General features: G+C 61.9%; 1 protein-coding gene across 1 annotated transcript; it reads right to left on the reverse strand.

Moving 5' to 3' along the window:
• Window positions 1-1,947: 1,947 nt before the first annotated feature.
• On the reverse strand, window positions 1,948-9,081 carry PGF (placental growth factor). Its single transcript, XM_068946582.1, has 7 exons — window positions 8,953-9,081; window positions 8,698-8,737; window positions 7,873-8,069; window positions 6,314-6,390; window positions 4,768-4,797; window positions 4,617-4,679; window positions 1,948-3,951 (listed from the first exon to the last, which is right to left on the reverse strand). The coding sequence occupies exons 1-7, from the start codon at window positions 9,016-9,018 to the stop codon at window positions 3,930-3,932; spliced, it is 495 nt and encodes a 164-aa protein (XP_068802683.1). The 5' UTR covers window positions 9,019-9,081; the 3' UTR covers window positions 1,948-3,929.
• Between the last annotated feature and the right edge of the window lie 2,450 nt (window positions 9,082-11,531).

Genomic DNA, 11,531 nt, shown 5'->3' on the forward strand with positions numbered 1-11,531 from the left:
CTCACCTTGCTCCCTCGAGCCAGCATCATCATGAGGCTTAGCCTCCTGCCAGGGATGGAAACGCAGAGCAGTGAATACCAGGGCTGGCAGTGGGGGAGGGGCAAGTCACTGCAGGGAGATCTGTGGGATGGAGCTCGTCTCCCCACCCCATCACTGTTGAATGACCACCAGGAGAGCGCGATGTCTTCTTGGATGTCCCTGCCACCCTGGAATGAGGAGGGCTCCTGGGGTCCTGGCTCTCCAAACTGTTCTGCCTCTGCTCCCCAGTGGTGCTCTGGGATTTGCAGGAGCTCTGTGATGTCCCTTGGCTGCTAGAGGGCATTCCTGTTCACAGCCTGGCCCTGAGAGCACCCTCCCCGGCTGCCTGACTTTGGCACCAGACTGTCCAGGCAAAGGGTCCCCATATGTCTTCCTACATCCCTTTTCATTCAGGCTGAATCCCTCCGCAGAGCTGAAAGACCCCATGTATCACATCTCCATTTGCCTCCAACACAGGATAAAACTAGCTGGTGTTATTCTAGCCTCACATCAGTCTCTACTCTTGAACACAAGCTGAAAAAAAAAGGTTACAGGGCGAAAATCGGGTATTAGACCCAGTTCTCAAGGAATTTTGCCTAGGCACCTTTACAGCCCCTCTCTACAGCTCTTCAACATGTTCCTTTTCCATCTCAGCTCTCAAGGAGAAAAAGTCTCCTGCCCCAAGCCCCAGCCAGCTCTCCCTGCAGGTGGAAGATAGCTGTTTGAAATCCTTGCCTAGCCGTGCAGTTTCACAGCTCAGCTGGATCTGCTGCACATGCACAGCTCGCAGCTCAGAGCTTTTGTACTCGTTCGGGGCTTTGGGCAGGGCCTTCCGGATGACCCCAAGCATACCCTTGCTGCAGGCGACAGGCTGTAACCTCGTTGTGCTCTCCCGGCTTCTCCTTCCTGCTGGCCAAGAGCTCTGGGGTCCTGCTGTGCCTGTGGGGCTCAGCCCAGGGGACACCTTGGCCAGAGGAGCAGCTGCAGGCAGCACGGGGTCCCACATCCCCAGAGCTAGCGGTTCCAGTCCTCTTGGCGAGAGCTACCCGTGTGAGCTGGCGCTGCTGTGGGCCTGGGAGAGGTCCCAATAACCCAAGTGCCCAAGCGATGGGCCATGTTTCAAGCCCAGTCAGGGAGCTTCACCAGAAGAAACCCCGGGCACAGATAGGCCTTCGGCAAGGCAACAAGTCCTCTCCAGGCCTCAGCACCAAAAAGGTGAATTTCAGACATTGAGAGGGGCAGGATTTGCCTAACTAGTGCAAAGCAAAGCCCTGAAAAGAGCAGCAGCCTGTCCGAAGAGCACAGGGGAACAGTCCCTCAGGCTATTGGGACGCGCTCATGTACCTAAGATGGGAGACCCCGGACCACACACTCACCATACAGAGAGGCACAGGCAGACCCCAGGGGATGTGGGGCTGGGTGCTATCCTCCAAACCCCACATCTGCTCCACGATGTTCCTGCATGGGGGCTAGCACAGCACGGGGGCCACCCGCAGGGCAGCACCATGAGCACTTGCCATGTGTGACCACTGCTGCCAGAGCAGCTCCAAGGGAGCTGGCAGTGGCCCCGAGCTGCATCAGGCACCCAGAGACCAGACCTTCCTCCACATCTCTCTCATCTCTTCCTCTCCACCACAGCCCCACAATCCCACCATTCACGGCCTGCTCCGTGGCCCCCACGCTGCCCTGTGGCTCCAGACACTGTGGGACAAGCAGGGGACGAGGCTGTGCCCCTAGTGCCGAGGTGGCTTAGGCAACGCATGAGGGAGGGGACAACACTAGGTGCCTGTGTGAGGCAGGGGCTCAGCTTGCTGGCACTGGGTACTTGTCCAAAAAACTCTCAGTGATGAGCGATAGCCAAAAAGGCCACACATTATTAGGAAATGCCATTGGGCCTTTTTTTTTTTTCAAATATGCTGATAACCACTCTTGACAATGTTTTTTTTTTATTAATTAACATCCTTGCTTTTAAGTAGTTTCCATTTTAAAAGTTTAATACTACCACGGTAAAACTTTTAATATTAAAACCAAGACAGCGCTGTACAAACCCTCGCATTCCTCGAGCACTGCACCCAGCTCTCGTTACCCTCCAAGCGCACCCAGGCAGGCTGAAACGGCACACGGGGAGGTGGGGAGCCTGCACAGAGCAGGGAACCAGCTCGGGAAAGGCCTCCGGAGCTGGGGGGCCACGCAGGCCATGCAGCCCCCAACAGCGTGGGAAGGGGGAGCAGGCAGTCCCCGCTACCCACCCCACAAGCCATGAGGTGCTCCGTGGCCCAACCAGGTAGGAGCTTAGTGCAAAGTTTTTAAGGCAGAGCACACCTAAAACTGCAAAACTGCCCCAGGACATCGCAGAAGCCAGAAGCGTAAATGGGCTCAGAGAGCTCAAACAGGCTCAGGGAGGACATGCCCAGCTTCTTCAGGGCAGCTCGCTCGTCAGGGCAGCTTGCTCGCTCGCAGTGGCAGCACAGAGGCTCACACACCTCAAACACCCAGCGCCAACTTCCCCAAACAGGGAACTGCTGCTGCGGGACCCGCTGCGTCCCCACACCCTCGCGCTGCGTGAGCGGCGGCCGGCCCCGGGGCCAGGCTGCTGGTACCGCAGCTGGGCGAGAGCTCGGAGCACTGCTGGAAGAAGGCAGAAACAAGGGCTTGGGCAGAGCTGGGGCTGCCCCCAACCTGGGGGAGCCCTGGGGGTTATCGCAGCCTCACTCCTGGGGCAATCCATGGGAAAGCAGGAAATAGGAGCCCCCCCCTGCAGCCACCCTGACAGAGGGACACCAGCCACCTCACGCATCCCAGGATGCTTCCGCTGACAGACGAGGCCTCTAGCAGGCCAGCCCCCTGCCAGACCTCGCACACAGGAGGAAGGACAGGGGATCAATGACCCTCGGTGAGGTATTTCTTGGGTGGAGAGGCTGGCAGGCAGCTTGGCTGCTGCCCCAACCTTGCAGCAGCCCAGCCAGGGAGAGGGACTGGTGAGCCTCAGCGTGGGAGCCCAGGGCAAGCATGGAGGAGCCGGGGTGGGGGGGGGGAATTATGGTGCCTGCAAGGAGGAAGATAGGGAAGATGAGAACAGAAAGACATGGGAAAGCAAGCTGGGACCAACCCTTGGCTAGGTAGGGTCTAGCAAACACCAAGGTCAGCCCCTCAGGTGCTGCAGGACTTGGCTTTGGGGCCAAGCCTTGGGGCAGTGAGGTGGCGGCACCACAGGATGGACTGGGAGATGGCAAAAAAGGGCTTTGTAGCTGCCGGAAAGGAGACAGGATGCTCATGCTGCCAGCTCCTGGCTCTGACAGATTTTATTGAGAAGAGCAAGGCTGGGATGGGGCTGAGAGCACAGGAGGGGCCCCCAGCACCTCCCATTTCCTCCCTTCCCCACGAAGAGGGCTTCCCAGGCCAGCTCCCTGCCTGGGCCTGCCCCGTGCCAAGGCTTGGGCAGATGCAGCCCTGCAGCCTTGCTTCTCCCAGGTTTCCTTCCTCCCCAGCTGTGCAGCAACTGCTGCCACCACCCTTGGAGCCAGCTCCCTGTGTAATATCATGCTGTCCCCAGCCCACTCCAGCAGCACATCTACGAGCTCCCTGCCCTGCAAGATCCCCTGGAGCACCAGCATGCACCTCGGGCTCCTCATCCTCACCCCCAGGCCTAGTTAGGCATCCTTCTGTCCCTGCTGCAGACGGCACACAGGTGGAGGGCAAGGGAGAGTCCTTCGCTCCAGGGCCGTGCTCCTGCCAGGCGCCAGCAAGAGTCCAGTCAGCCCTTTCCTGCCAGGTGCTCCCTTTAGCAGCCGTCGCTCCCCAGCCTCCAGGCTGCGGAGGGGCACAGCTCCGTAGGTCCAATGTGCTAGGCAGAAACGCAACTGGCTCAAACCCCGACGGCAGGAGGAGCGGGACCACAGGCACAGTGGAGGCTACCTGCGCGGCGTGCCACATCTGCGAAGAGAGCGTGGCACAGGGTAAGCACCACAGGTCTGCATGTGCCAGACAGGTCCACGCTCACCCCAACTGCAAGTGCCCAGGCTTGGCCCTCCCCTGCACCCTACTTCTGTCACCAAGCCATGGGCAGGGTCCATGAGCAGCCTCTTGGGGGGCTGGGGCTCATGGAGGACAGAGGGGGACATGGCTGTGTCAGGCCCAGCATGCTGGGATGTAGGTGCTGGCTGAGCCTTGAGCAGCAAGTGTCACACAGCAGGAAAACAAAACAAAACACGGCAGGAAAATGCTGACTTCAGGCTCTATACCCCAGAAGTGTCCACAGCAACAAGAGTCCGGTACAGACTGCTGCATCAAGCGGTTCGGAGGGGTCAGCTAAATATAAGGCCGGAAAGGACAGAGTAACCCAAACAACGGCTAGCCAAGGACTGCAGTAAGGACATGGCTGGCAGCAAGATGAGGCTGAAACTGGAAATTAATGGATATATAAAAAGTGTGGTCTGTGATGGCAATTTATCTACACATCATCGAATCATCCAGATCTGTTCCCCAGCCCCATGTTTTGCACCGCTATTCACAGCATCAGTTAGACCTAAAAACTTAACTGTTTATTCTGAACAAATTAACCTAAAAGACACAGCCCGTATCTCCCCCTGCTCACTTACAGTTCACAGTCTTTACGTCTCCTCTTGTTTTGTCTTCTCTTACCTCGGCCCTTTGATCTCCTCCTTCAAAAGAAAAGGAGCGCAAGAGACTGACGTGTGGGAAGCGAGAAGCAGTACCCCCACCTGCAGCGTCTCTCCCAGCGCCACTTACCTCCCGAATTTCATCAGGTCCTGCCGCGGCCTGGGGAGAAAGGACAGAGGGGAAAGGTTACTTGGACAGTGCTATCTATGGAGCTTCTGGAGGTGGTTTATTGAAACACTTCAATGCGTAGCACAACCTAGATGAGTTACGACTCAAGCTTAGGACAGACCCAGCACGACTTCTCCCCACATTATCAACTCCTCACCCAGTAGCAGACTGCAACATGCAGAAAGAAAAGAGACAGCAAAGGGGCAGGAGATGACCGACTGCTACAACTCCCCTGTGGGCCATGACATTTTGCCCATCAGGACATGAAGCATAGATTCAGTTTTTAACTGCTCTCAGGGACTGTTTGCATTTCCATATGCCATCTGCTCTATGAAGAGTCCCAAGTAACATACAGGATTTGCTTCAAAAATCTCAGTTCTCAGCAGCCATGACATACTTGGACTCACTATTCCCAGTAGGAGCCCATGCCGAAGCTTCCACTCCACTTCTGCTAAAATTCAAAGAGGAACAACATAAGGATGAGGAAAGCTGCTTAGAGAGAAGCCAAGAGTGTTGCAGATACAAAAAGTTTACATAGGTTCAAAGGCAGACTGCACAAGTACTTCAGAGATCCGCTGGGAGTTACCCTAAGTAGGAAAACCACATCAGGCTCAGGAAATTCCCTGCAGGGAAAGTAGCTGGAGGCAGGGGGAAGTAACGCATGTGCTGGTTCCCACTCCTCCCTACACATCCACCGATTGATTGCTCTGGAGACAGCACTGAGCTACTCGAGCCATGGGTCTGCTCCAGCACAGCCATGCTTATGGCTACAGGGGGAATACCGGCACAGGGATCCTCAGGCTCTTCCAGGCAAGGATCACATCCAGCAGCTGCCCGGCAGGACACTCATTCCCCAGTTTTTGCAATAACAAATTGTCTTCAGGCTGTGATGGAGAGCAGATGCCAAGATTCGCCGCATGGGAGAACAGACCCACGAGGTGGTGCTGGAGAGGCTCTGCACCAAGGGCCAGTGCTGCTCCAGCTGCATGCACGGAGCCCAGACCGTCCGAGCTTGCACAGCAGCGTCAGCACTGCAAGAGGTCCACATCGTGCCCGGGCAGTGCCATGTGTCCGGGCCGAGTCAGTGCTGTGCATCCGTGCCTGGTCAGGTCGGTGCCATGTGTCTGCACCAGGTCAAGCCTGGGGATTTTTAAGCTTTCGTTTGTCAGCCCAGACCCCTCCCTGTGAGTCAACCCAAAGTCCCCATCCCCAGATGGGATGGCCCCCTCAAGATGGGGATTCAAGGCTCAGCACTTCAGCTTTCTCTCTAAGCCACAGTCATCCTCGGGTGCGCCGGGGCCAGGGCTCTTCCCCGAGCCAGCGCCTGGGGCGAGCTGCCCCAAACCAGCCCTCGCATTTGGGGCCACCAGCCTTGCCCAGCTCTCGCCAGGCAGCTCACAAAGGCTGCCTGCAGCAGGCCATTTGCCCGGGACACACGCGCAGCAGCGCCACAAGCTGGCGAGGCTGCTCTGGCTGCAGGGGCACAGCGGTGCCCAAGGGTCCCCACCTGCACTCGCAGCGCTTGTGCTCAGTGAAGGCCATCTCCACATACGGCGCCTCTCCGCTTGGCTTTATCTTCAGGAGCTGAAAGAGGAACAAAGGTTATTGCCTGGTGTGCAGGAGCAGACGTGGCTGGAAGGACTCAAGGCACTGTCTCGCCTCCTCCACCCCGGGGCATGCTCGCTTCACCCCAGCCTCTGGGCCCCCAGCTTCTCATATCTAACCTGCTGCTCAGGACCTCCGGCAGCCGAGCCTCCACCTCTGCATGCAGCTCAGCCAGGCCCAGCAGCTCAGGAGGCTCTCCGGGTGCCTCGCTGTGTCTTCAGGGCTGAAATTTAAGTAAGTCCCCTCTTCTTGGGACTTCCCAACCTTAGGGCAGATCTCCTGCCTCTGTGGAGACCTTTCACATATTTGACCACTTGGCATCTTTTCCTTCGCTGAACTAAATCTCTCTTCTAGGTCATGTTTTCTAGACCGTTCCCACTGCTGCTGCCTCCTCCTGCCCCCTTCCCACAGCCTCCCGAGGGCTCCCCAACCCAGGGGAACAGGATTTGCCCTACCACGTGTCAGTCTGCACCACCTAGCCTGGAGTTTGGGTCAGACGTCTGGGAACGTTCCTCTGTGGCGTGATCCCCACTAACGCCCCGCAGGAGCGCTCCTAGCCCAGCACTGCCACCCCACACGCGTCTGCTGGATCCTGACCGCCCTGGAGCTTGGGGAAGTGCCGCCTCCTCCTATTTATTTCAGACTTCTGTTCCACCTAACTCAAGATTGTTTGGGAATGCCAGCCCTGCCTTCCAACTTGCTTTTGACCCTTGAGGGGCCAAAGCCACTGGTGATTTGCTGCCAGCGCTCTAGTCCATCACCCATGGCAAAGCAGAGCTATTCGTCTGCTCCCTGTGGTGACGGCAGGTCAGTCTCTGACAGCACAGTGAGAGAGCTGCAGAGAGAGCAGGACAGCAGCTCTGCGCGTGGGGAAGAGGCAGCCAGCTCAGTTTGTTTAAAGCCCAGGATTTCCCACAGCTCCACAACAGGACTGGAAACCCGGCATGCACAGCCCCTCGTGTTCACCCTGCCCCCGGGAAAAGGGCATCCAGCGCGTGCCTGCTGTCAGTGCAGGCATCTCCTTGGCACCCGGAGCCAGGATGCAGGGAAACCATTCCCTGCGCCTCAGGGGGAGCCGGTGCTTTGCCCCAGCAGGCAGGGTCTCTGGCCATGGGGACGCCCCTAGTGCGGCAGTGGGGCCCAGGGAAGGTCCAGCAAGGCAACAGCATTCAGCAAGACAGACCATGCAGAAGCAGGGCAGGGAAGCAGGGAGCAAGGCTGGTACTGCCAAGGGCTTCATCTACCCTCAAGGATAAGCCTTAAAAGCTGGCGGGGGGACCCTTCCAGTTTGGCATGAGTTTCAGCAGTTCTGAGTAAGCCAGACCCTCCCCCCCATCCCCTGTTATCCACACTGCTACCACGTCCTGAGGATGTGAAGCTGCAAGGTTCAACCTCCTGGCACCTGGCAAGGAGCCCGCTTCCCCGGCTGTCGCTGCAGGCCCTCACCGAGCCAGCGCTCACCTGCATGGTGACCGTGCTCGTCTCCACGGGGACGCAGCGGAGCCCCTCGTCTCCGCAGCAGCCTCCGCAGCGCTGCAGGGAGACGCAGGAGGGTCTGAAGATGTACTCCACCTCGTCGGGGAACTCGGTAATGACGTCCACCAGCTGCTCCAGAGGACGGCAGAAACTACGATTCCAGATCTCCCGAAAGGTCACAACTGGAAGAGACCCACGGGGCTATAAGAAGGCGTCCAGAGCGCCCGGCACCGGCCCACCCTCTGACGCTCAGTACCAGGTGCCAGAACAGGACCTTGAGGTGGCAGGCACAGCAGCCGCGGCAGGGTGAGACGCAGAGGACCCCTTTGCACCCTCAGCAGGCTCCTCACTGCACTGGTGCACGGGCCAGCACAGTTGCCACATCCACCTCGATGGGCTCTTTCTCCCCCTGCCTGCCAGCTCCATCTCTCCTCAGTCTCCAGCCCCCCCCCTGCAGCTGGGGTCCCCTCTTCTGCCTGGTCCCTGGGCCTGACAGCAGCAGCAGCCCTGTCCCACAGCACACGAGAAAGCCGCCCCCACGGCCCCGGACCGCTGCTGCCGCCCCCTTCTCCCTTCCCCTCGGGCTTCCCAGCAGGGGAGAGCAGAGGAGAGGTGAAGCCGAGTGTTTGGGCCCCGATTCAGCAGCCCGCTGTCACGGCCAGCGCTGCAAGCCCCGGGCAGAGCCGGGCGCCGCCTCGCCCGCGCCGCTAACCCGCGGGGCGGCGGCGCCGGGGGCCGGGCCGGCGCTGCGGGACGCCGACGGGGCGAGCGCCCTCCCGGCTCCGTCCCGCCGCCCCGCTGCCAACTCACCGGGCGCCTCCGAGCCGGCGGTCCCCCGCGCCTCCGGGCCCTGCAGGGAGGGAAACGCGGGCGCTGAGCCGGGCGGCGGGCGGGACGGGGCCACGGCGGAGCCCGCTCCGCAGCCCCGGGGCGCCCGGCCCGACCCCGCCCGCAGCACCGGGAAGGGCTTTCCGGAGGGCGCCGCAGCCGCCGCGCACCGGGACGCCCCCTCCCTCCTTCCCTCCCGGGGGGGGGGGGGGGCGGCGGCGCCCCGCTGGCTCTCACCGGGGCGGGCGGCGCCCCCAGCGCCCCGGCCACCAGCAGCTGCAGGAAGGCACCGAGCAGCCGCATCGCTGCCGCCGCGCCCCGGTACTGCCTCAGCGCCGCCGCCGCCGCCGTCGGGCCCCCGCCGCCGCCGCGCACGCCATGCCGCCCCGCCGGGCAGCGGCCGGCCCCGCCGCGCCCCGCCGCCGCCGCTCCTGCTGCTGCTGCTGCTGCTGCTGCTGCTGCTGCTGCTGCTGCCGCCGCCGCCGCTGCCCCCGCCGCCCCGTCGCCGGGCCATGGGAGCGCGCCCGCTCCGCCGTCCTATTTCACCGCCGCCGCCCCGCCCCGGACCCCGGTCCTCCCACCGCCCGCCCCGGCCCGCCCCGGCCCCGGCCCCGGCCCCGGCCCCGGCCCCGGCCCCGGCCGGCAGCAGGTGCCCGGCCCCGGCGGAGCTCGGACGGCGGAGCGCCCCGTCGCCAGCGCCAGCGGCACCGGCACCGGCAGGCTGGGACCGGGCGGCGGCGGCTGCCGCCCTTCGGGCTGCGCCTCGGCCCTTGGTGACTCTGGCCCGAGCCCGGTGCGTCCGCGGGGCTGGGGAGCGGGAGCTGGCGGTGCCCCCGCCGCGCACCCCGGGGGCCTCTAGCCCTGCAGCCCTGGCGTGGTGCCGCGGGTCCCGGCTGCCTCGGGGGGTCCCTGCCGCCCAGGGGACTGGGGACACGGCGGTGGGCACAGCCGGGCCAGGCTGCTGCCGGGGCGGGGGCAACCGTCTGGCTGCAGAGCATTTCCCCAGAGCGGATCTGGGGGTGGCCAGGCCAAACCCCACTGCTGGGGGTAAATGCGGAGCTGCTCTGTGGCCTTTTCTGTTCTATTTTTAAGTCTGGACGGCCAGGAAAGCTGCAGTCACCGCGGGCAGGGAGGGAATGGATGCCGGCAGGCAACATGATCCACTTGGGGACGTGGATCCCAGGGTAATAAAGGGCTCTGCGTCCCTGCCAGGATTCACACTGCCATCGTCCCGGGAGAGTGGGGCGGCTGCTCCAGGGCTTCCCTGCCTGGGTCTGCCCCTGCGGCGCGGGGACATGTCAGCTGCCTGTCCCCCGCCCCACAGGCGGCAGAGGCCCGAGCACGAGCGGGTGTTCGGCCCCCAGGTGCCAGTGCTGCCGAGCTGGTCGCAGGGCCGCTGGTCCCTCGCCCGGCGCTCGAGCAGGGCGCTGCTGCGGCCACAGGAGCCCAGGAGGGGCCGGCCCAGCGCTGCGCCGTGCCGCTGCCCTGGTGGGGCTTGGTGGCTGTTGAAGCCGCCACCTCGGCTGGGCAGCAAGGAGCAGGTAAAGCCCTCCCTGCAATGCCCACGCTCCCCCTCCACTACCGCCCGGCCCCGGGGCCGGGGGAGCCCCCAGCTCCCTGCCGACAGCTTGGGGGCTGGGGGAGCGGGGGGAGCATTTCCTTCCACCTGAGAGCCCCGTCACAGGGCTGCCCCGAGCGGCAAACGCTGCCAACTTGCTCGAAAGACAGGATCCTGTTATTGCAAAGACCGTGACCACAGAGGGCCTCACGCCTGTCCCTGCAGGAAGGTCCCCTGGGGCCACCTCTCAGACACAAGGCCAGCCTCTGGCGATGGAGCAAAGGGCTCCCCCCAGGAGCTGTGTGGCCGGGAGACCAGCCCTTAATTGCCGAGTGCAATCCTGTTGCTGGGCTGAAGCTATTTCCTCAGAGGCCTTGGGCAGAGTTTACATTCCTGGGATGAGCATCCCCTTTCTGGGCCGCGTGGAGCACAGACGTGAGCAGAGAAATAATATTTGGATACTGGTAACCTGTGACCAGCAACATCCTCCTGCTAACGGGAGAAATATCCAGCTGGCTGGGGCCGTGGCCACTCGCTCTTCAATCTGTCATGCTCTTTCCGCGGGGGCCAGGCCTACCCTTCCCCAGCTGCAGGACGAGGCTGGATGTCCAATGCGATACTATAAATGCTCCGGCGCGTCTCTCAGACCGCCTCCCACAAGGCTCCGGGGAGTGGAGCTGCGCGTTTTGGGAACAGGAGATGGACGAGGCTCAGGGGAACAGCGAGGAGCATAAGGCAAATAGCGACATTTCCTTAAAGGGCAGAACACCTCCGCCACGGCAAACCTGCTGCAGCAGCCGTGGGCCGAGAGTGTCGGCTCGGGTATGCCCCCGCGTGCCTCTCCGCCTCCCTGCTCCGCTAGCCGCGCCGGGGAGGGAGGCGAGCGGGAAATGATGCGGCTTCCTTTCTGTGGGCGATCCTTGCGTGAGTCCAGCTGGGGCAGCGGGCCCGTGACCTGGCTGCAGCCCCGCAGCAGCACAGCCCTGCTGGGGTCTTCTGGATGGGGCCCGAAGGCAAAGCCCGGGCTGCCTGCGAGCCCTGAAGGGTCCCAGCACAGGCAGCTGCTCTGCCCTGGCAAACCTCCCCGCTCACTGCAGGCTGCGCGCTGCAGCTCTCGCTAAGTCCTCTTTTCCGTAAGACAGACCCATTTTAGGATCAAGATCCCCTCACAGGCATCTTCTGCCCTCCAAAACCTCACCTTCAGCATCTCTGATGAAAACAGATCAACAAAAACCTGCTTCCCTCTTAAGCTGACGGT

Source organism: Struthio camelus, chromosome 5, assembly GCF_040807025.1.
Source record: "Struthio camelus isolate bStrCam1 chromosome 5, bStrCam1.hap1, whole genome shotgun sequence".
Classification (NCBI taxonomy): Eukaryota; Metazoa; Chordata; class Aves; order Struthioniformes; family Struthionidae; genus Struthio; species Struthio camelus.